We start from the raw sequence: 25,515 nt of genomic DNA on the forward strand, positions 1-25,515 counted from the left end.
GTCCAGAGATCATCTGCCAGTGATCCATTTGCCAGAAATCCTCTTGGGCTAAGGTAATCCAAAGATTTTCATCTGGAATTTGGGTTACTTAGTGCAAAAAAAAAAAAACAACCCCACATGATATCTGGCTTTTCCCTTTCTTTCTTTTCTTTCTTTCTTTTCTTTTCTTTCTTTCTTTCTTTCTTTCTTTCTTTCTTTCTTTCTTTCTTTCTTTCTTTCTTTCTTTCTTTCTTTCTTTCTTTCTTTCTTTCTTTCTTTCTTTCTTTCTTTCTTTCTTTCTTTCTTTCTTTCTTTCTTTCTTTCTTTCTTTCTTTCTTTCTTTCTTTCTTTCTTTTTTTTCTTTTTGGTTAATCACTAGTGGGTAGATCAGGTTAAAGTCAGATAGCATGTGGGGTTTTTTTGTTTGTTTGTTTTGTTTTGTTTTGTTTTGTTTTTAGACAGAGCAGGGAGCTGTAAGCAGGGCCCAGAGAAGAAAAAGAAGGATCTCCTTTTTCAGGGGTCTTATAAGTTGGGTGGAACTTAGTTTTTAAGAGTGTTAGGGTCTTAGCTATCAGTTTCCCTAACTCCTTTTATAAAGTAAACTTTGTTTTATTTATAAGCCAAGGGGTTTGTGCTTTATTGGCCTTGGGGAGTTCACAGGTAGGTTGTATCATCATCTCACATCCTTCTAGGACGGTTCCCTATTACAAAGTCACAACCACTATCTGCTTCATTTTCCTCACTTATAAAATGAAGATTAACAATAGCAGTTAACTGGCAGTGGTGTTGGGGGTATCAAATGAAAACATATTGTAAATTGCTTAGCAGAGTGCATAGTACAAATTAGACACTTAGTAAATGTTCATTTCCTTTCTTTCTTACAAGCAAAAGCTGGACATTTTTTTTCAGTGTGTTACATAGTATGGATTCTTTTCACATATCGGTTATATTGGATCATTCTAAGGGTCCTTCATAAATGTCAAATTCTATCATGCTGAAATTCTGTGAATGTGAATGAAATATAAACTTGAGTCAAAGGCATGGTAAAGGATCTATAAAAGTTTTCTCTTCATCTGTTTGAATATGAGGGTAAGAATAGACTGACATGCATCTAGCAAGGAGTGGTTTGGAACATCACCTGATCCTTTAAAAATATCAAGCTGTCATTTGTTGTTGTTTAGTCATTTCACTTGTGCCCAACTCTTCCTGACACCCTTTGGGATTCTGTTTTGTAAAATACTAGAGTGGTTTGCCAGTTCTTTCTCCAGATAATTTTGCAGATGAGGAACTGAGGCAAATAGGGTCACAAATTTAATACTTGTCTGACGCCAGATTTGAACTCAGTATCTTCCTTACTCCAAACCTAGCACTCTATTCACTGTGTCATCTAACTTCTCCTTAAGTTATCATTTCTCATTGAAATTCCCAGTGATTCTCTAGCCAGCACTAAAGCCTTGCCTTCTAAGTCTCAGTGTTTTGTGTGGAGTTACTCAATAAATACCACCCAGCCTCCATCCCACTTAAACTCTTCAATCCATTGCTAATTTTCAATGTACATCACTCCAAAGACATAAGTGGACTTAGCTCTTTAATCATGATATTAAAATGAACTAACAATATATACATTTTTACTGAGGGTGAATTTTACTTGGAAATCATACTTTTTCCCTCAGGTTCAGGCCCAGCTCTCCTTTCAGGACAGAACACAAACCCTAACTCCAAAATCAATCTCAGTAAGAACTATTGTTTTTGAGTCATTTCAGTCATATGTGACCCTTTGTGTCCCCATTTGAGATTTTCTTGGCAGGGTCTTATAAGAATTTAAATTTAGGTTTTATGCTAAATATGAGAATTCTAAAGTAATATTGTGGTTGCCGATTTAAAAATATTACAGCGTAAGTCAAAATGACTTTCAGCAGCTTTATTTAAAAAGAGCACCAACAGGAAAGAGTGAAAGTGGAAAAATATAGATAAAGAGACAGGAAGTACTGCCTAGTTATAAATACCCTGAGTTTATTCCTAATGTCTCTAGACTGCAAATGCCAATCCGAAAGGGAATCTCGCCAGAATCCAAAGTGGTAATTAGGAAGCTGAAATCCAAAGAGTCAGGAGATGCTGAAGAAATCTGCTGAGAATCGTCAGTGCACATTAAAGTAAGACCACCAAGAATCTCACGAGAACTCACAGTGAAGGGAGTGTCCCAAAGCAACAAGGAGTGGAGAGGGTCTCCTCACCAAAGAAAGGAAGAAATCATCCCACTCACCAACACAGGATCCAAGGAAAGAGTCTCCTCTTCCAGTCTAGCTCACTGACACAGAATCCAAAGATGAACTCCAAAGGAGAAGTTCAAAGAAGTCCCTTGGACAGGATGTTCAGACTTTTTTATAGTCCTTTTCCTCTTCACTTCCTGTCCCTTCCCCAGACAAGTCCTTATCTACCACATATGGTGAACAATTTCACATGGATCTTCTCCCGGATCTGCCTGGTCTTCACACAGTACACAATGGGATTCATCAGGGGTGGCACCAACAGGAAGATGTTAGCAATGAGGATCATTGTGAGTGGAGATTTGTGCTTGGCAAAGCGATGCATAGCAGCTAAGGTGATGATGGGCACATAGAAGATGAGCACTGCGCAGATGTGAGAGATACATGTGTTGAAGGCTTTGAGTCTCTCTGAGAAAGAGGCAAGTCCAAGAACTGTTTTTAGGATTAGTAAATAGGACAAGGCGATGCATGCCAGGTCCATCATCGTACAGAGGGCAACAAAGAAGCCATAGATAACGTTGACTCTGTTGTCACTGCATGCCAGCTTCATGACATCCTGATGGAGACAGTAGGAGTGGGACAGGAGGTTTTTGTGACAATAGCGCAGCCTCTTTAGTGTTAAGGGAAATGGAAGCACTAAAAAGAAGCTCCTGATAGCCATAACCAGTCCCATTTTTGAGATTCTGGAAGTAGTTAGGACGGAGCTATATCTCAGGGGGTTATGAATGGCTATGAAGCGATCAAAGGACATGATCAGAAGCACTGAGGATTCCATGACAGTGAAGCCATGGATAAAGAACTCTTGGGCAAAGCAGGCACCAGGGGTGATTCCTGGGGCATTGAACAAGAAGATTCTCAGCATAGTGGGTAAGGAGGAGAGGGAAAGTCCTAGGTCAGAGATGGCTAGCATAGAGAGGAAATAGTACATGGGCTCATGGAGAGAGGCTTCTGTCTTGATCACAAGCAGAATGGTACAGTTGCCTAGGATGGCAATCAAATACATGAAGCAGACTGGAATAGAAATCCATATGTGAACATGCTCTAGTCCTGGAATCCCAATCAAGAAAAAAATTTTAACTTCCGAGGTATTGAGCTCTGACATAATGAGCAAGAAAGCAATTTCTCTTTCCAAATCTAAAATGACACAAATGGAGGACAAGTTTATATCAAATGAGTTTTTAAAAATAAAGTTTTAAATAAAGTTTTTAAAAAAAAGTTTTAAAAAAAATAAATAAAAATAAATTAAAAAAACTCTGTTTTCATATAACTGGTTTTATTTGTAATCTTATATATTTTACTTTGTGCATTTAAATCTTAATAATGTGATCTCCATAAACTTCGCCACATTTTCAAAAGGGTTTGTGACAAAAATATGTTAAAGATCCCTTGAACTAAGAGAAAGTTGATGAATGATGTAACCTGGAATCTAGTGATGCCTACCAAGAGAGAGGAACCATAGTATGTCAAGGTAACAATAAAGCCAGAGATGGAAGGAGAAAAAAGAGTCAAGGAAATGAATGATGTGAGGAGGAATGGTATGAAAGAAGAAAGAAACAGAAATGGGGAGAGAGACAGAGAGAGACAGAAAGAGAGAGAGAGAGAGAATTTTATCATCAATGGAGTTCTTATAATAGAAGTTTAATATGTACCCATCAGTTATGTTATAGAAATGATTGCTAATTTTGGGGGGATTAGATTAAAATATTTCTAAAATGTATTCATTCAATTCTTTCATATTCTATGCCCCTAAGTAGAATGCCAGGGTTAGACTGTAATGATTACAGATGAGTAGACTCCTAAGAACAAAACAATCTTCCAATGTATCACATTCAGCATTTATATAACTCAAGTTTTGTTAATAGTAATACTTTCTGAGATTTATATAGTGCTTTAAAGTTTACAAATCATTTTATTATATTTATCTTGTATAAGCCTATCAACAACCCTGGCATATAAATGCTCTTATTATCCTTATTTTACAGATGAGAAAACTGAAACAGACTGGTTAAATTACTTTCCAAGAGAGTTAGCAAGGCTGGATTTGAATTCAAGTCTTTTTAACTTCAGAACATTTCCCCCTATATTAAGTCTAAATCTATTTCTTTGCCACTTTCACCTGTTGCTTCCAGTTCTAAATCTTTCAAGTCTGTTTGCTTTAGCTTTGCACATAGCTTTCCTATAAACACAGGTCGCCATCATGTTCCTTACTGAGTCTCCTCTTTTACAGACTAAACATATCACTTCAATCATTTCTTATACATCACAAACTCCCCATCCTTCAGAATCTCCATTCACTTTCTCAGAATGTTCATTGGCAAATTAATGACCTTTCAAAGTATGGCCTTCTTGCCCAGCTCCCCCCCAAAAAAACTGAACACAATTCTCTAGCTCTGGTGTGATAGAGGAAGAGAGTACATCATGAGTACTGGCTTCTTGTTCAAGGACTCTAAAATCCACATTTTTTGCCCTATGCTGCTCTACTATCTCTCTGCCATATACTTTGGGGATTTATTATAGACCCTTATACTTCCCACAGTGTGGAGAAAATGTAACATTTTTTTTTCTCAAAGAGGTAGACATGGACCATGGACCATGCAAGGTGATTCTTGGATGGATTGCATGAATTCTGGACTGAGATTTCTCCATAGATCCCTCTTTCCTGCTCCATCTTGGCAGAAATGTATAAACCACCTCCCAAACTCTACATCTGGGTCCCTGAGAGTGGTAGAAGAAAAGCTTCACCTGTCCCTACAGGGTCACTGAATGGAGTTTGTTCCCCCCTTATCTTTGGCCCTGAATCAGACATCTCCTCACCTTTGGTCACTTCCTTATTATTTCCTTCCTCATTCATTCTAGGACTTAATCATATATCTGAGTACACACACGCTCATTACACACACACACACACACACACACACACACACACACATATGGGGAAAAAAACACATACACACATTATATCAGAATCCTCAGGCAATCAAATGTCCTCATCCCCAGTGCTTACCTGATTATTAGCATTCACATGCATATATTAGCACCTAATTATATACTATGTATACAAGGACATAGTGCATTTATATACCAAATACTCATCTGTTAACATAATCATGAACAAACATGAAAACACTTTATAATACATATATAGACACACTCACTCTGATGTGTGCACATAAATATTTCAGTCCCTTCCTATGCATTCACTTCCTCAGAAATATGCCTCAGATATGTTTTTCTCCTCCATTCTTCTTCCCACTCCCCCATGCCTGAGGTTGTCTAGGAGAGTTCTCTGGGGCATCTGAGAACTTACCAGGATTTAGTTCTCTTTGTGCAAGAGAAACATGCAAGGACTCAAGATGGAGGCTCCTCAGCCTCTGGGCCCCCTGCATCACTGACCAGGTCTTATCCCCATTCACAAAGATCTCACCCTCCCACTCCTTGCCACTCCCGGAAATTCTCTGGGGAATCACATAAATCTCTCAGTCTATGTATAAACATGGAGCTTTGTCAGAGGTAAATCCCTGGGCTGAATTAGTCCCTAGAGCCACAGAGTTAACAGTCTTACATCTGGGGATGGCAACCAAGGGACAACAAATGGACATGTTCTATTCTTTGGAGAGGACTGCTTCAGATTTTGTATTGTAGACAGCTGGGCTTACAGGTTCCTGAAGAGATGAAGGTAGTCCATTCTGTATTTTATTCCCTCATTTGATGATCAAAATTAAGTTCATCAAGTGACTTGTAGCATCTTATGGAGTGTCAAAAGTGATGGTAGTAGTGGTAAAATTGATGAGGAGGAAAAACAGGAAGCAAATGAAGATCATAAATGCTTTATGTACTGCCTTAAATATATTATCTCCTTTGAGATTATAACAGAGTAGAATAGAGAATTTGAATTTTATTATCCTTATTTGACAGATGAGAAAAATGAGATTAATTGACTTGTCCCAGGTCACAGAACTGACCCAAGTCTTATGACTAAATGACATTCTCTTTATACTACCAGGTAATTATGGAGAAATTAGCAACAGATTGTGTCATTTCTTGAGAACTTTTGAAATGTATTTAGCCAGACTTGAACTTGAGAATTCATATGACCCACCCTTTCATCTTGGGACAGGTAAATATGTCTCTAGGTATAATGATACATGATTAGGGACTCCTAACTAATTTTTGATATCTACTGTCCACTTGCTTTCCCCACAATAACTAATTTTTCTGTAGCACTTTTTTAAAGTTGAATGATATAGAAAAATGAATGTTTTGCTATATATCAGCTCACTTGATCTTCCCAACTATATTGTAAAGTGGGTGGATAAGGGGAATAGTGTAGAAAATTTAAGTATTTTGCCCAAGTCACAGAACTAGCAACCTAGACACCCAGACATGAAATCTTACCCTTGAATTCAGAATCCAGTGCTCTGTCTCTTGTATTAGACTCTCAGTTCAATTGACTTTCCCTCACCAGTTCTGTCCTCCCAAATAATTCTTATATTTGTATATTTTCCTCCTGATTGTGAATAGAGATCAATGGTGAGCCTTAGTTTGAGATACAGGTCAAGTAACAGCCAAAGTTAGAAATATTAATCTCCATTTTTAGGTGAATAGCTCAGAAAGTAATTTGAGTTTGCCATTTTCTTTAAGGACCTTTGGAGAATTTACAATGGCTTATTATCAAGTTTTGGTCTTCATTTTTGGTTCCTTTTTAGTCTGTCTATGTTTGGAATTAAGTGGTCTTTTGGGAAGCATATTAAAAAATAAGCCCCTTTCCTTATGCCTTGGAATCAATGCTGTGTATTGGTTCCAAGGCAGAAGAGTGGTAAGGGTAGGCAATGGGGTAAAATGACTTGTCAAGAGTCACATAGCTAGGAAGTGTCTGAGGTCAAATTTGCAACCAGGACCTTCTGATTATAGGCCTGGCTCTCAACCCACTGAGCCATCTCACTGTACCCTTCTGTTTGCATTCTTAGAAAGCCCATTTATGACAAGTAAACATTCTTTGTGAGGATTTAATAATATCTTTGTGATCTCTCTCTCTGTCTCTCTCTGTGTCTCTGTGTCTTTGTCTCTGACTCTCTGTCTCTCTGTCTGTCTGTCTGTCTGTCTGTCTGTCTCTCTCTCTCTCTCTGCTAACTTAAGTCATATTTGGGCTAAGCAAGGTATCCTTGGAGACTTGTTTCTTATTTGTAATATTTATTAAGTAATTCCAGAAGTCCAGAGAAATTGGGGAGCAAACCCAATGCCATAGAGAAAGTTAGGAAATGGAATTGAGAGTTAATTTTTTTCATTTTACTATTCTTACCTCAAAGATAAAGCTGGAAATCAGTGAAATAAGTACTGGGCCTCAATGTGTACTGAAAATTCAAATGTCACTAGTGAGTCAGTATCAGTGATCTCTGATTTTGTGGGCATCTAATGTTTTTCCAATTTTCAGAAAACACAGGAGGGAATGTTCATAAAACAAAGTGTTCAACATTTAAAAGGAATTGTATTATAAACACTGAGAAAGTACTGTGGTGATCACTAATTCCAAACTTGGGTTCATCAGGAGTAAAACTCACCCTCATTCTTCTACAAGTTATCTGTCTACTTTATCATAGATTTTTCCTATGGTCACTAGAGGCTAGATGTTTCTAAGTTCACCACACTCAACTACTTCTCACACGGGAAGTATCGTTCTTCCTTATAGCCTCTCCTTCTGACTTTCTGGTTCCTCCCAGAACCTGTATATTAAGGAGGAGACAAGAGGAACCCTATTTTCATTCCTTTTCAAGGTATACTGCAAATTCATCCCCATAGGATTTCATCTACTCTACTTCTAAGCTGAATATATTCACCTCTTTCTATCTTCCCCACCACTCTGTTTTAATGCCTTTATCACTGTTCCATTCAACATTTGCTATTTGCCTGATTTCAACTTCATGGAACTAAGTGCTTCTCTGTAAAAATGGAGACTTGAATACAAGACTTCAATCCCCAGAAGTCCTTGCTCCACTTCCCCAGAATGCCTTGTAACCTCACCTGGGCCAAGAGCGAGATGGGGTATTTAACCTGGTTGTAAAAAGGTTCTGCTCTCTTTCCTACTTCTGTTTGGGAACAGACGCGGCTCTCCACCCAGCAGGCAAGATGTGAGTGGTCGTGAATGGGCTCTTTGGGCCTAGACACGTGACTCTCTTACTTGTATTTACTTTATATTTTAATCTTCAATAAACCTCTAAAAATATAATATTCCTTGCAGAGAGAAACTAATTTTCTACCTGCCTCAGTTTCTCTAAATTTTAACTATTACATCTCCCAGGTTAAGCTCATTTCCTCTATTGATCATGCTGCTAACTCAATCCTTGATCGACAACACCTGCCTCAGCATCTTCTCTCTGCTCCTTTCTGATTAGAATGATGGATGATGGAATTTTAAACTTCTTGCAATGCTTTCCTTTACTAAGGACATAAACAGAACTTTGGGATTCACTTCACTCTGCATCTGCTACTCTGCCTAGTTTCAACTTCATGGAGCAAAATGTACCTACATTGGGCATTCACTCCACCTCCTTTTTCAGCTTCCTTTTGTATGTTGTCCCCCCTCCTGTTTCCCCCTTAGATTATAATTCCATGATGGCAAGGTCAGTCTTTTTCTTCCTTCAATATTTATGTTTATTAGAATATACTTTATTTTATTTGCAAAGTCCTAAAGTAAAAGTCATTATGAAAGATAGGGGAACTAACACAGAAATAGAAATTAAATTTATTAGCTAGATCAAATTTCTTTTAAACATCTACTATGTGCAAGATTCTGAGGGTACAAAGACAACAATGTCACAGTTGCTGCCCTTAGGAAGCAAATAGAATGGACCCAGAATTCTGGTGGGTACTCTAGTATTATAAGAGAATAATATTGTTTTCTTCCAAATTAGGTAGTGTTAAAGCATTCTAATAGCCAGTCTTTCTGACTGACAGCTGATATAGTGTAAATTTTCTCTTTAGTTATATTAAGTAGCATGCAGTAAGTGTTCTAGTCAACATATATTCCAAATAGTTTTCTTCTAAACCTTCAGAAGCTAATGACATCAATAGTAGTAAAATATAATCCCTAAATTTTAAGATATTGGCAACATCCTTGATTCTATTAAGAATCTAGAGAATGATCTGGTCTAGTCACTTAAACCTTATTGTCTACATGTTACCCATGTTTCTGTTTTGGAACCAATACATATTATTAATTCTAAGACAGAAGGTAAAGACTTTTTTTTGCTTGTTTGTTTTGTTTTGTTTAATCTAGTAGAAGAATCTGCTTTATTTATTTCCATTAAATAGGAGTGAAAATATTTTCTAAAATTAGTGATAAGCAAAACTTAATTTATTATCACATGTATTTATACTCTCAATTAAATTTTATTTAGTAAAAATATAATAGCATCTACATTCATAATTAGAGAGAAGTGCCTGACACTTTGTTCTAGAGATTAGAAAATTAGAAGGGTCTCTCATAAATCCTTGCTTCAACTCTATCAGAAATGTAGAAACAACTGAATTTAGTATATGGTTATTGAAAATGATTAGTAAACAGAGGAAATGATCAGAACACTTCTTTCATCTTAAAGGTAGAGGTAAGAAGGTAAATCCCAGCCAACCCTCTCCTTAACCCTCATCCCTAGTGGTGACTTCAGTCTTGACATCATAATATTATAGGGTCTCTGTACCTTCCCCAAACTTAATTTGTCTAAAAAATTAATTTGAGGGTAAGTTCCCTGCCCCAAAGTACTTTTTAAAGCTTATTCCAGGTATCAAAATTTCTAGTTCTAGTTCCTGACAATAACATCCAAAGAAAGTCTTTCTTTTTATAGATTGTAACCCCATTGCTAATATAGTGCCTGGAACAGAGTAGGTACTTAATAAATATTTCTTGGATTGGGCTAGATCATTATAATGTAAGCTCCTTAAAGGCAGGGACTGTATTTCTGCTGGTATTGAATGTTAGTACTTATCACAGAACCTAGAATATAATAAATGCTAAAAAAAGTTGACTCAACATTAGTAGATTCATTCATTTTTTCTTTAGAGTTTTGTCTATTGATGGAATTCCATAGACATATCTGGATTTCACCAAAAATTATAAGATAACTTTCAAGATTTAACTTCAGACAAGATAGATATAGACTAGGAAGAATGAATGAAGAGGATTCAAAATTGGTGTAATGATTAACCCAAAGAAAAAGAATAAATGGATCATTTCCAGGGTGGAAAAAGGTTTCTAGGGGCATAGAATAAATTTCTGGACTTAACTCTATTTTATATGGAGAACCATTATTGCAAGAAAAAACAATTAGCATGTTTTCTTACTTTCAAAATTGTAGTTAACAAAAAGCTGAATAAAATAGGTATCTTGGATTATAGGATCCAAAAAAGGTCTGGGAAGTTTAGGTTAATGGGTTGAATTCATTGAGGTGAAATGTAATTGGAATAAAAGTAGAATCTGACATGCATTTAAAATGTAAGTGAATAACATAGGACCTGTTATTCATCATACTAAGATGTTCCTAGTAATAAATTCTTCTAACAATGAAAATCAGTGTTATTCTTGTCTGTAGCTAGATTCTTATTGACTCCAATTCTTCCTGACTCCATGTCCAACACTCAATTTTCTATATAACCTATCTACCTATGCAGAAATGTGCACATAGATGTAGGTGTACATACACCTATATGTACAAATATATACATATATATTGGAATATTCTCCACTAAGATTCTATATAAAATTTGCATCTATATTCTTTAGAAAAAATGACCTATTTAGTGCCATACCCATTGAACTTCCAAAAAACTTTTTTACTGAATTAGAAAAAAAACCATAACAAAGTTCATTTGGAAGAAAAAAAGATCAAGGATATCCAGGGAAATCATGTAAAAAAAAAAGGCGAAGGAAAGTGGCCTTGCAGTCCAAGATCTCAAACTTTATTATAAAGCAGTGGTCATCAATACAGTTTGATACTGGCTAAGAGACAGAAAGGAAGATCAGTGGAATAGACTTGGGGTAAGTGACTTCAGCAATACAGTCTATGACAAACCCAAAGACTCCAGCTTTTGGGACAAAAATCCACTATTTGATAAAAACTGCTGGGAAAATTGGAAGACAGTGTGGAAGAGACTAGGAATAGATCAACACCTCACACCCTACACCAAGATAAACTCAGAATGGATGAATGACTTGAACATAAAGAAGGAAACTATAAGTAAATTATGTGAACACAGAATGGTATGCATGTCAGACCTTTGGGAAGGGAATGATTTTAAAACCAAGCATGACTTAGAAAGAGCCACAAAATGTAAAATAAATAATTTTGACTACATCAAATTAAAAAGTTTTTATACAAACAAAAACCAATGTAACCAAAATCAGAAGGGAAGCAACAAGTTGGGAAACAATCTTCATAACAAAAACCTCTGACAAAGGTTTAATTACTCAAATTTATAAAGAGCTAAATCAATTGTATGATAAATCAAGCCATTCTCCATTTGAAAAATGGGCAAGGGACATGAATAGGCCATTTGCAGTTAAAGAAATCAAAACTATTAATAAGCACAAGAAAGTGTTCTAAATCTCTGATAATCAGAGAAATGCAAATCAAAACAACTCTGAGATATCAGCTCACACCTAGCAGATTGGCTAACATAACAGCAAAGGAAAGTAATGAATGCTGGAGGGGATGTGGCAAAGTAGGGACATTAATTCATTGCTGGTGGAGTTGTGAATTGATCCAAACATTCTGGAGGGCAGTCTGGAACTATTCCCAAAGGGTGCTAAGAGACTGTCTGCCCTTTGATCCAGCCATAGCACTGCTGGGTTTGTACCCCAAAAAGATAATAAGGAAAAAGACTTATACAAAAATATTCATAGTTGCACTCTGTGTGGTGGCAATAAACTGGAAAATGAGGGGATGCCCTTCAATTGGGGAATGGCTGAACAAATTATGGTATGTGTTAATGATGGAATCCTATTGTGCTCAAAGGAATAATAAAGTGGAGGAATTCCATGGGAACAGGAACAACCTCTAGGAAGTGATGCAGAGTGAGAGGAGCAGAACCAGGAAAAAACATTGTACACAAAGACTGATACACTGTGGTACAATCAAACGTAATGGACTTCCCAATTATTGTCAATGAAATGTCCCTGAACAACCTGCAGGGATGTATGAGAAAAAACACTATCCACAAGCAGAGGACAAATGGTGGGAACAAAAACACCGAAGTAAGGCAACTGCTTGACTACAGGGTCCGAGGGGATATGATTGGGGATGTAGACTCTAAATGAACATTCTAGTGCAAATACCAACAACATGGAAATGGGTTCAGGTCAAGGACACATGTGATTCCCAGTGAAATCGTACGTTGGCTATGGGAAGGGTGGCGGGAGAGAAGGGAGTAAAATAAAATGATTTTTGTATTCAAAGAATAATGTTTGAAATTGACCAAATAAAAATATGTTTAAATTTGAGGAAAAAAAAAAAGAATCCTCCTAACTACTGCCAGGATTTCCAAAATGGGGCTGGTTATGGCTATCAGGAACTTCTTTTTAGTGCTTCCATTTCCCTTAACACTAAAGAGGCTGCGCTATTGTCACAAAAACGTCCTATCCCACTCCTATTGTTTCCATCACGATGTTATGAAGCTGGCATGCAGTGACAACAGAGTCAATGTTATCTATGGATTCTTTGCTGCCCTCTGTACCATAATGGACCCGGTATGCATCGCTTTGTCCTATTTACTAATCCTAAAAATAGTTCTTGGATTTGCCTCTTTCTCAGAGAGACTCAAAGCCTTCTAATATGTGTGTCTCTCACATCTGTGCAGTGTTCATCTTCTATGTGCCTATCATTACCCTAGCTGCTATGCATAGCTTTGCCAAGCACAAATCTCCACTCAATAATCTTCATTGCTAACATCTTCCTTCCTAACATCATGGGTGACACCCCTGGTGAATCCCATTATGTATTGTGTGAAGAACAGGCAGATCTGGGAGAAGATCCATGGGAAATTGTTCACCATATGTGACAGATAAGGACTTGTCTGGGGTTTTCCTCATTTACATAAATAGTCAAAAATTCTGTGTATGTGTAGTGCTGGGGAAATGCTGTTATCCTTGAAGGATGAAGGTGGGTTCCATGGAATCTGCTCTAATATCTTGCAATACCAATTTCTTTACAGAAAGTCTAGTCTGTTGTTGAACCACAAACTGCCCATTAAGGCCACTTCCCAGCTGTGTGAACCTGGGCAAGTCACTTGACCCCCATTGCCTAGCCCTTACCACTCTTCATCAATAAGCCTTCCATAATGACAAGGTGAAAGGAGGGAGTGTTGCTAGCCTTGAATTCACATTTCCAGCCAGTCGTGTAGCCAGTTATATGGTTTTCTTCCCATATGATGTTGTCTTCTAGTTTTTGGGTCCTCCTCTTTTTGTCCATTAAAATTATCTGTCAGTCTCCATTCAGGATCTTAGCTAGCTGAGGAGATTGAGACCCTGCCAAGAAAATCTCAAATGGGCACACAAAGCGTCACATATTACTGAAATTACGCCACAACAATAGTTCTTACTGAGATTTGGGAGTTAGGGTTTGTGTTCTCTTCTGGAGCTGGGCCTGAACTTGAGGGAAAGGGTGTGGTCTCCAAGTAAATGACCATCCTGAGTAAAAATGTATGTATTGTTATTTCATTCTAATATCATGATTAAAGAGCTAGGTCCACTTATGTCTTTGGACTGATGTACGCTGAAAAGTAGCAATGGATTGAAGAGGAGTTTAAGTGGGATGGAGGCTGGGTGGTATTTATTGAGTAACTCCACACAAAACACTGAGACTTAGAAGGCAAGGCTTTAGTGCTGGCTAGAGAATCACTGGGAATTACAGTGAGAAATGATAGCTAAAGGAGTAGCTAACTGGCTCAGTGAATAGAGTGCTAGGCTTGGAGTCAGGAAGATTTCTCTTCCTGAGTTTAAATCTGGCCTTCAGACAAGTACTAACTGTGGGACCCTGTTTGCCTCAGTTCCTCATCTGCAAAATTACCTGGAGAAAGAACTGGCAAACCACTCCAGTACTTTACCAAACAAAATCTCAAATGGTGTCAGAAAGAGTTGGGCACCACTGAAATGACTGAATGATAACCAATGAGTGCTTGATAGCTGTAAAGGGCCAGGTGATACTCCACAGCTTTCCTTGCTAAGGACATGTCAGTCTATTCTTATCCTCAGATTCAAACAGATGAAGAGAAAACTTGTACAGCTTCTTTAGATTGCCTTTGACTCACATATTCACAGAATTATAGTATCATAGTATTTAGTATAGTATCATAGAATTTAGCATTCATAAAGGACCCTTAGAATGATCTAGTTTAAGCTCTATGTGAAAAGAATCTCTACTGTATAACTCACTGAAAAAAAAATATCCAGTTTTTGCTTGTAAGAAAGAAAGGAAATGAACTTTTACTAAATGCCTAATTTGTACTAGGCACTCTGCTAAGCAATTACAATAGTAGCTCATTTGGTCCTTACAACCATACTGTAGGTTGTTTAAAAGTAGGTACTTTTATTTATCATTATTTTATAAGTGAGGAGAATGAAGCAGACAATGGTTAAGTGACTTGTCCAGGTTCACACTAGTCAAGTGTGTCAATATCAGACCTTCCTGACTCCAGGCCCAACACTATATTCACTTGACCACATATCTTCTTGAAGACTTCCAAGGAAAATCTAAAGACTTCCACTATCTCTGGATACAGACCATTCTACTTTTGGATTGATTGAATTGTTAAGTTTTTCCTGACAGCAAAAATAAATTTGCCTTTTGGCTGCTCAATCTATTTCTCTCAGTTCTGTAAACATGTTTCTTCCTTCTGCCACATGACAGTCTTTCAACAACTTGGACATAGTTGTGATTCTATCTTCCCCCAGACTCTTCTTTTCTCCAGAGTCAAGATGCTTAATTCCTTCAATTTATCTACATATCACATGGATTCAAGGCCATTTGCTTTCCTGGTTTCTGTCATCTGGACATACTTCATTTTATCAATGACATTTTTTAAGCATTATCATTTTTTTCAAACCATAAAGTATTTTCTAACAGTGTTAGTTCATTGGAAAAATCATATCATATAGCTATATAAACATGTTATACTTTCAAATGAACATATAATATGAATGTGTCCTTTATTAAGAGAAAAAATAAAATAAAATAATTATTTTACAATAGATAACTCACTCTAAAAAAGTCTATTACTATATTAATACATTCTTTTGTAAAACATTTCATTTTTGTTATTAATATGTAATAAATTATAACTCTGTTTATCCAAGAAAAAAAATCTCATATTAACTCTATCCAAAAGTTTGTTTTTTCTCTCTTCCCTTCCACTTCTCCTCCACCAAGAAGGCAGGTAATATTATAAAGGTTGTACATATATTATCAAATAATGCATATTTCACTGATTGCCTTACTGGAAAACAAGATACATATTGTTTACACTAGAAAAAATTCATGGAGAAAATAAAATGAAGGATGTTATGTTTCAATTTACATTCAGACTCCATCTATTCTGTGTAGATGGAATTTTCTCCCCAGAACTTACACAGCATCCTGTTTGCATCCTGTATGCTATATGTGAACACACTGAAGATAAAGTTTTAGTGTAACCCTGCCTGCCCCTCTATCTCTTCTTTCCAGAACTCTGATGTGAAGGTGGGGGATGGGGGGTGGGGAGAATCTGGCAGAGAAGTTTACTTGGGTGTTCATACTTAAGCTTTCTATTTCTTCTACTTCAAGTGATTACTAATAAGTCTTATAAAATATAATACTTAGAGTTATGGATATTAATTTAAATCTTACAGTTTCTGGTTGTGGATATCCTTTTTCATGGTGAGTCCCTTGGAGTTGTCCTAGATCCTTGCCTTGTTGAAAAAGTCAAATTAAATGTCCCTGAGTACAAAAATACAAAATATCCATCTAATGGAAGAAGTGGCATAATATATATGTATATAGGCACATTCATTCATATATTCATATGCACATGTTTATATAATATACATATGTACTATATATATATAATAGAGGCTAAATTGAAGAAAATATGAAATTGACAGAATTTAATGGAATTAATGAAGGATTAATGTGAAAGATTACACAAAGAAGATTATCAAAGTAGCTTACAATCTAAACCTCCTCACCCCTGCCTGGCTAAAAACAGTTGTGCGTGGGGGGGGGGGGGTGACCCAGACCCTGTCTCTTCCACCCACCCCAGTCTGCTTCCTAAACTCCTTGCCTGCCCTTAACCCTAACTGTCTTGCTCTAATCTTTCCCTCTGGGTCGAATTTGCCTTTAAAAAAGCAAACTCAAGCCCAAACCCAACTTACCTTTGCAGCAAGATCCTTCATTTGGTTTCTGGCACTCTGGAATGCATTAACACTGCCCCCTTACCCAAAATTCCCTCTCTAACTCCCATACCCCACAAACATTCCCCCTTCATTGTCTGCTGCCCCTTGGCCACCAGAAACCAGTATTGAACATCAGTTTTGTTTTGTTTTGTTTTTTCTGCTGAGATAACAACCCTGTTGAAGTGCTACCTTTCTACCACCAGGGCAGCAACAATAAAAAAATTGCAAATAAAATTTTTTTTTCAAATAAAATCATATAACAGCATATAAAATAAAATAAAATAAGATAAAATATCCCTACTCCTTATACTACTCCCACTCCTAATAATAACTTCAAAAAAATTAAAACTATAAAAATATAAAATGAATAAATTAAAAGAAATTGAAAATTATCTTCTTTTTCCATTTTTAAAAATCTAACCTTCTGATTACTATTCCAAGCAGCATGATTGCTACTCTGCAAGAAAATCTTCTGGCTTTTGCCCAATTGGGAACTTTTAAAGTTTCAGAATGCCTCTTTCTCCTTATGCTGCTAGGAAATTTTCTTTTTCTGATCCTAAATATTAAGCCATAACTGGCTAGCCTATGGAAAATGCAAGCAGATATGCAAATTCAACTAGACAATTTCAAGCAATCCTTGCATGGTCCAGTGACAAAGGAAGACCCCATCCAAAACATATCTCATTTTTGCAAGCCTGATCCTGAACTACTAAAAGAGGAAAATCCTATTTCTCCTAAAATATAGGTAGAAGACCCCTCTCCTATGTCTCAGTTGGAGAACCTCCTCTTTTATATTGTGCAACTTCTGGCTATCCCTCCCTCCCCTCCTCCTTCTCCCAATGCCCCATCCTTTCCTGTCCCTTCTCCCACCCCATGAACCCTCCCCAGCCCCAAGGCAACCTCATCCTCCTACCATACTGGTTCCTACCCATACTGCCTCAGTATCCACGCAGGCAAGTACTAAGAAACCATGACCACTGACCAATTCCTATTAATAACTTTTCCCCTTAAGGGAAGTGCCCACAATAGGACACAATAAGGATGTGTTAACATTACAACACCTTATGCCTTTCACACTCCAAGATATAAAGGAATTAAAACAAGATTCCCCAAGCTACAAAGAAAAATCCATAGTGGTAATGAATAAGATGGCCAATTTTTTTTCAACATGATCCTTCTTATAAAGATGTTGAATATTTGCCCCAAGTCTTTCTAACAGAACATGAGAGGAATAAGATCATCTCTCATGTTCATAAAGCCCGAGGGTGCAATGCAGCACACTGACCATCTCAGATCCTCAATGAGATATTAATATTCCCAAAGAATATTTATAATTATATCATACTAGGGACACCATTCTCAAAGCAATGCGAGAATGCTCCAAAAGGCCAGGTGCATGGACCAAATTTGAATGCCTTAAGCAATCTGATGATGAGACAACTCCCCAATTCATGGACATGCTCATTGAGCTGGGAGGTAGGTACCTAGTCCTTGACTTTTCTACTGAAAAGGGTATTAGGCAAATAAGGTGACAGTTTGACAACAACTGGTCCATGAGTACTTTAAAATTCATTGCCCAAGTTGCTCTAATATGAATCTTGATGAATTGAGGAAAACTTCAGTTTATGTCTCTAAAGATTATGAAGAGAGAAAGGCAGAGACTAATGATTTACTGGAAATGCTTCAGAAGGAACTAAAATCTTTAAGGATAGAATGAATAAACAAGAAAGAGGGCATGATACTCAACCAATGGCACTTGCCCTTTTCAAAGAATCTAATTATCGATCCCTTACCTGTCACTTCTTTGAGAAGAATGGCCACATAATGATGAACTGTTGGAATTTCTTCCAGGCAATCAGAAATAATATCTACTGGAATAATAACTACAGCAATAACTATAGGAATAACTACAATAATAATTTAATCAATTACAACTTTAGGACTGATAAAAATTCCAGGAATATAAATGAGGCAAATGATAACTCAAACCAAATTATCCCACAACAGTATATCCTATGTGGAGCTTGTCCATGAAATACTCAGGGTACTACTGCCCCTTCACGTGGGGCAAAAGGTGGTGACCCTTAGATTCTATTGTTTTTGTTGATGTTAATACTTTTCAGTTTTGTCTCCCCTCCAAATAGTAGCAAAGAAGAAGAAACAGGTTTTAAATACAGTGCCTATCTACCCTCTTACTATCTCTATTTGTACCATCCTACTTGTCACATTGCAAAATGGTCCATCACCATGTACACAACCTTTGGAGACTAATAAGCTAAATATTAATTTATTTTAAGGGGCTTTCATAGCCCCACTACCTCTGACTGATTGCTTTTGATTTGTGTGTAATAAGATATAAGGATCCATTTGGTAACCAAAGTAAAGTACTGTAGCAATATTTATATTCCACACCTCTACTTTTGTAGAAATGTAATGGATGAGACATATAGAGTGTCAGTTTTGTACCAACGAAGGTGTGAAAGTATTCCTAAGGGACATGATACCCCTGGATGACTCCCAAGAGGGAGCATTTCCCATGAAGTCTAGTGGCTTCTAGCTGATTTTTAGGACCCAACGAGTATTTTTATTAGTAGTATAGAGGTTTGTGTTTTGGAATTTATTGAAATCTATCTCCTCCAAGGTTTCAATTCATGTGACTGACAATGAATAATTGACTGTATTGATTATATTTGACTATTGATCATGATAAGACTTCCCTATTGCCAAATCTGTACCATTTTGTTGCACTGCATTTGATTGATCCTTGTATTTGAACAAACTACCATTGTAGGACAATACATATATTCCCTCGAAGAAAACCTGTATTAGTGATCTATTTTGACTTGATGTTCCTTTTGTAACATTCTGTGCCTTTTGTGATTTTATTTTATTTTCTTGAATGTATTATTGCTTTTATACCCTGATTGATTTATCTACCTCATTTGAACTCACACCTGTGGATCATGGTAGTTAAAGAGGAAATGAATCTTATTTTTTTGGCAAGTAGCCTCTATAGTTTATATCTGTGATTGTAAAATATATACATTTTTGATATTTTTCATTATTTTTTTCTTCCTGTATGTGCGATACTATATTTGATTTTTCTCTCATTTTTTGTATTTGAAGCACATGTCATCAATATTTAAAGATTTTTTTAACTTTACACTAATGTAGGTCTTAGAATGTCCTGACTGTAACTGCCTGCCCAAAAACCTTAGAGTCTAAAATTTTTACACTGGGCATCAGCTCACTTTCCCTCAGACCATTGGAGGGTCAGACTATAAAAACCTAACCCTAACCATAACTGGGCAGCAGTATACACAATGCGGAATCCCCTCCCTCAGATCACCATTCACCATGCTGACGACTTCCATTGTGCAGCCACATAATCCTTTGTGAGGCACCTTGTTCTTAGGCGCCACACAAAGGATTATATCACCAGAAGTAGTACTGTAAGTGTAAGTGTAGCACTGTAAGTGACTGATGCCACTCTTCGAGGTGGCGCCACATACAGTGCTTCTCTCACTGACAAACAATGAAAGAGTTGCCCCTTCTGGAACTGTGGTGAGGGCTGCATAAATGGCCTCAGGGGACCACATGCCTGTGGGCCATAGTTTTGTCACCCCTGCCTTAGACTGTTGAAATTGCCATTTATATTTAGCTATTATGGGACTTTGCTTCATGAATATGTCTGATTCAAGGAAATGGGATGAAAAGGGGGCACAGACTTCATCTGCACAGTGACAAAGAAGCATGGACTTAGCCTAAATAGTGCCACAAGAGCACACAGGTCAAGAAGAAACCAATCCAAGTAGGTTTAATGAACTTCTACAGCAATACATAAGGACTTGAACCATGTGTGAGTCTCAAGGTTGTAATGCTTGACATATGTTAAGATGCAGGACTCCTTGTACCATATTCATTGTAAAATTTCTTATCAAGTACCTAACAGTTAGCTGCTCTGGCTCCCCTATCCCTGAGACGACAAAAGAGAAGACCAAGGAATGCTATTTCCCATTTGTTGCTGAAAATCTAGTCCCTTTTCTATCTTTCATACTATGGTGGTTGACTGTGGTCCTGGATGCTGAGAGGTTAAGTGCAGGATGTTAGACATGGATTACTTTAATTGGGCCATGATTCAAGGACCTATTGTAATTTTTTTTCCTTATTTAGAATTTTTCCATATCAAATTTGGAATTGGATATTTAGAATTTTCATCCATTACTTATTTGTCTTTTTGTAATATTTTTCTGGTTATTTTAATTGGCAATGATTCATATGTCTCATACCTCAGCCCATGGGTCTCTGTGTAATTTCAATGTTTTTTATATACTCCTCATGGGGGAATGTGTTTCTATTTTATATGGAAAAAAATGTAAATTATTTTAAGAGTAAGAAATTTGCTGCCTCCTGGAATCCAGAGACTGAACTTCTTGTGGAAGATGCCATGGAGATTCCCATGGAGACCTCACACTGCTCCAAGAGATCTTGAGCAAACTGGATGTGCAGAATTGAACCTGGGGTTTGAACTAATTTGTTTTGTTAAATGCTTTTTTTTGTATCTTCTGAGAAAAGGGGATTGCCCCCTAATTGTTTTGTTCCTGTTTCTCTTTTGTTTCATCGTCCCCAGGTTGTATTTTCCCCATGTAAAATTGTATGTCTTTAATCTGTTATGCTTGTTATGATCCATTGGGGAGACTGGTATCCCAATGAATCCTAGGTGGGGAAGGTGTGTTTTGAAGTGGACCTAAGCCCTAAGAGACTCCATCTCCCAGGACTCTACTGCAACTTCCTCTGACACCTCTCATTTCCTTTGTGGGAGGTGTCAGAGGAGAATAAAAGAGTAGAGAAGCTTGGGTTTGGGTGCCTCTTTCCCCTAACCTAGGGTGAGAGCTTTGGTCCCTGCCTGCTTTTCTAAGCTTTCTCTTCCTAACCCTAAATAAACCTACCTAACTTTCTCTGGAGACTAGCCTGATTTAATTTGCTCCCTAGCCTACCTACTTTATGTAAAACCCTGGTCAAAATTCCCCACCATGGTGGGGGGAAAAGGGTGCCTACCTCCATTCCCTTTCTTTCACTACTTTCCATCCTTTCCCCTACCTCAGAACAGAAGACCCAGAGCATTGGGAGGAACTGTCTTATATCCCCTTAGAATAAAATTCAGATTTTTCCATACAAGTATATAAGATCATCACAAGATTGACCATCCCTTCAAAGGGTCCAGTCACCCAGTAACAATGCCCATTGGTCAATTCATCTAGGAAATAACACATATTTGTCCATAGGTAGGTCATGTAGGAAGTACCCCTCATTTAGTGAGAGAGGTCTTTTGACCATTAACTAAGAATCACTTTTTGGTGATCAAGGGAGAGAAGGATGTTACGTGGGCCCACTCACTCTGGATAAGTTTGAGTGGTGATGATCAGTTCTATATCTGGTTATTGAAACTCAAAGGTCAGCACAGTGATGCACATTCTCATCACAAGGAATGTATGTGCATGGACTAAAAACTAAAAGGGTAGGGGCTGACTCCAAGGCCAAAGTTAAAGCAGTTTTAAAACTTAACTTAAATATAGATGAAAGAGCCTTATAAAATCATGACTTATACTAATTATCAGGGAATTAAAATTATGATTATCTCACAAATATCACTAATATTAAAATCTAATCATGTATAATGGGGCAGGGTCTAATTCTCACTAATAGGAATTAAAGCTGGAATCTGGTTCTTGCTTTCATGGCAAACAGGTAATTTATTGAAGCATAGCAAGTAGGAAAAGGAAACGGAAGTGGAGATGAACAGATAAGTTCCAAAGATCACCAGAGGGAACCAAAGAGGTCAGTTTCAGGAAAGATTTCCCTTGACTGATCCTTGAAGTGAGGGATAAAACTTTGGGTCCAGCTATCAGTAGGGCTGTCCAAGGGGAAGGTAGTTTAGCGGAGTTTAGTTAGAACAACTATATCTAAGAATCATTTTTTTTTTCTAATTTAGCCACATTTGGAGATGTCAGAAGAGCAAGATAGGACCCTTTCCAATGGGTAATTCAAGGAGTTCTAGAGGTGATGCTTCCTCAACAAAACATCATAGTTTCATTGATACTCATTCTTCTTCTTTATTATTATTATTCTTTATTATTCTTTAGCCACCCAAACTCCCAAATTGACTACTCATTGACATCTCCTACATTTTCCCAGTTCACTAGGCATTTACTAAGACTTCTCATTTTCTAAACATGCCCACTACAGTAACTCTAGTCCATATGCTTGTGCCCATGTTCCTGGATCACCAAATAAGTCTTAACATATATGTTTCTGACACTATTTTCTTCCATTACAAAGTCTTCAGCACATGATTGCCAGACTTAGTGCAGCTGCCCCTGTCTAAAGAAATGTTATTCAGGTCACACACATATAAGCACACAGCCTTTGAATAAATTTTTCAAAGGATATACAAATATGTATGCGTATTGTAAAAATTAAAATTTTAATCTCTGATAATAAAAATATTATATTTTAAGAGATTAATTAATGATCATTAGAAATCAAGGAATAAAGAAGGTACAAAATAAAGCCCACTTGTTCATGACTGATCAGCTAGGTCAAACACCTACCTTATCAACAAGCTCAGGACGGGAAGTAAAGAAATGGGACCCTTCATGTCCTTGCCTAATATGCCCTGTCTAAAGGAAGTACATAAGGACAGGAAGACAGTGGGCTTCTGGGAAATGTAGTTATTTTTTTTAGAGTAACAGGTTTTCAGTTATACAGTATGTATATATCAATGCATCTATACATGTGTATATATGCACATATACATTTTATATATGTTAAATCTTAACATAATACAGTTTTAGAATATGAATGTGCATATTGTTAGCTAAGTTGAACAATGGATAGAATACTTCATAAGAAATGAGTTCAAATTTTGCCTTACATACTAACTTTATGTCCCTGGTCTGGTCATGAAACTATCTCAATTGTTTCATCTATAAAATGATATTAATAATAGAATCTACTTTGTAGAGTAAAGATAATTTGATATAATTTAATGGAACAACATTTCTACATTCTTTTGTAAAATTTAAAGCACTCTATAACTGTTAGATAGTATGTGTGCGTGTATGAACATATTTGTAGGTATATGCATACATAAACACATGCATACTCAAATACAAATATGCAGATACTCAAATACAAATATGCAAATACCCACAAACATACACATATTTGTCCAGTCTCAGGTAACAAGAGATTTCTTACAAATGTTTAAATAATTCTCTAATCATAAAAAAATTTGTAAAACTGTGAGAGGAAGATGGTTGTAAAATATAGTCTTTATAATTCATATAAATAGGCTAATATTTGCATAATTAGCTAGCTAGAGTTGTTTTGCATGTGCATGTATGTATATTTATAGATATATTTTCCCCACTAGAGGGTGCTCCAAGTACATATGAAAATGATTTAACATTACTAAAACTAAGAAACTCATCTCTGTTCATCTCCCATTTTCATTTGGGGACTTTCCCTTATTCAGAAGTGACAAATCTTAGGACTCAGACCATTCATTCCTTCCTTCCTTCATTCATTCATTCAATTATTCTTCACTTTATTTTCTTCTTTCTTTCCACCTTGGATTATTGTTAATGGCCATGTGATTGACTGAAATAGAGTTAGTTAAATATAAAAGTAATATGTAAAAAAAAAAAGCCAAATGGTAAAGAAACTTCCAAATAACAAGCTGTGGTGAAACTATTTTACCTTGTGGATTCCTATCCTTTTAAATCTGCTCCTACACAGTAGATGTGAAAAAGAATAACAACAGACATTACAGGTTGTTTGGGTTTTTTAACTTCATAGAACCTCTTCATGAACAAAAAGGAATAAGGAAGTGATCGGATTCCCTTGCACTTCCAATATAGTATCACTATTCCTATGACTACAGGTCATGACAAGTGCCAATATGATTCTATCATCTGCTTGGGTGTCCAATCAACTGTTACTTTTCTCCCATAACTACCCCTACTTTCTTTTATTCTTTCATTTTCTACTCTTTCTACCTTCTATTTCATTTTTTTGTCTTCTCACTTTCATGACTGATTCTAAAACTATGTCAAATAAATAGAGGTAAGGGGGATTTCTTCTTATACACTCATGTTTATTTGGAATATTTTAGAATTTTCTCATACATAAATTCAGCTTCTAGTTTTTGTATATATACTTTTTATTATTTTACTTTTACCTTTTATGCCTTTTATTACTATTACCTCTTGTTTGGTGTAAATTTGTGCTATACATTTTCAAAGTATTTTTTAAATTTTAGGTATTATAAATATAAGCCCAGAAAGGACCCTGAAGACTATCTACTCTAATTCCTTCATGCTAATAATGAGAAAAAAAGGTCCATGATGTTAAGTGACTTGCTCAAGGTGACACAGTAATAAAACAGTCAGGACTCAAACCCTGGTTTTATTACCCCAATTTAACATCTATTCTTCTTTACCACATGGTATAGATGGATTTATTTTTGACATGACTATGTTCATGGTTTTCCTAATATTGAATAATCCTTGTATTCCATTCATAAATTCAATTTTATGAAAGTACTTCTTTTTTGCTTTTTCCTATTGTTTGTTTTTAATAAAAATTTGTTTAAAACAATTTAAATCAATAGCCAATGATGTTGTTAATATATTATTTTCCTTTGCTTTCTTCTTCCCTACAGAGATTAGGAATATCCTGATTTAGCCATCTCCTGGGATAGTTTTACTGAGTTGAGGCCACTGTGCATGGGACAGCTTCTTAGGGCTATGGGTGAGAGTTGTGTGAAAGGTGGACACCAAAGGTGGATGTATA

General features: G+C 36.5%; 1 protein-coding gene and 1 pseudogene across 1 annotated transcript; one reads left to right on the forward strand and one right to left on the reverse strand.

Annotated features, from left to right (window-relative positions):
- Positions 1 to 2,402: 2,402 nt before the first annotated feature.
- LOC100019899 (olfactory receptor 51A7-like) lies at positions 2,403 to 3,348 on the reverse strand. The gene has a single exon (XM_001372556.5). It carries the CDS (start codon positions 3,346 to 3,348, stop codon positions 2,410 to 2,412), a length of 939 nt encoding a protein of 312 aa, XP_001372593.3. The 3' UTR covers positions 2,403 to 2,409.
- A 5,402-nt stretch (positions 3,349 to 8,750) lies between these two features.
- On the forward strand, positions 8,751 to 13,299 carry LOC100618863 (olfactory receptor 51A7-like; annotated as a pseudogene).
- The last annotated feature ends 12,216 nt before the right edge of the window (positions 13,300 to 25,515 follow it).

This window comes from Monodelphis domestica, chromosome 4, assembly GCF_027887165.1.
Source record: "Monodelphis domestica isolate mMonDom1 chromosome 4, mMonDom1.pri, whole genome shotgun sequence".
Lineage (NCBI taxonomy): Eukaryota > Metazoa > Chordata > Mammalia > Didelphimorphia > Didelphidae > Monodelphis > Monodelphis domestica.

Excerpts from the sequence above, each read along its gene's own strand:
- LOC100019899 (XM_001372556.5), bottom strand. The coding sequence starts at position 3,348 with ATGTCAGAGCTCAATACCTCGGAAGTTAAAATTTTTTTCTTGATTGGG.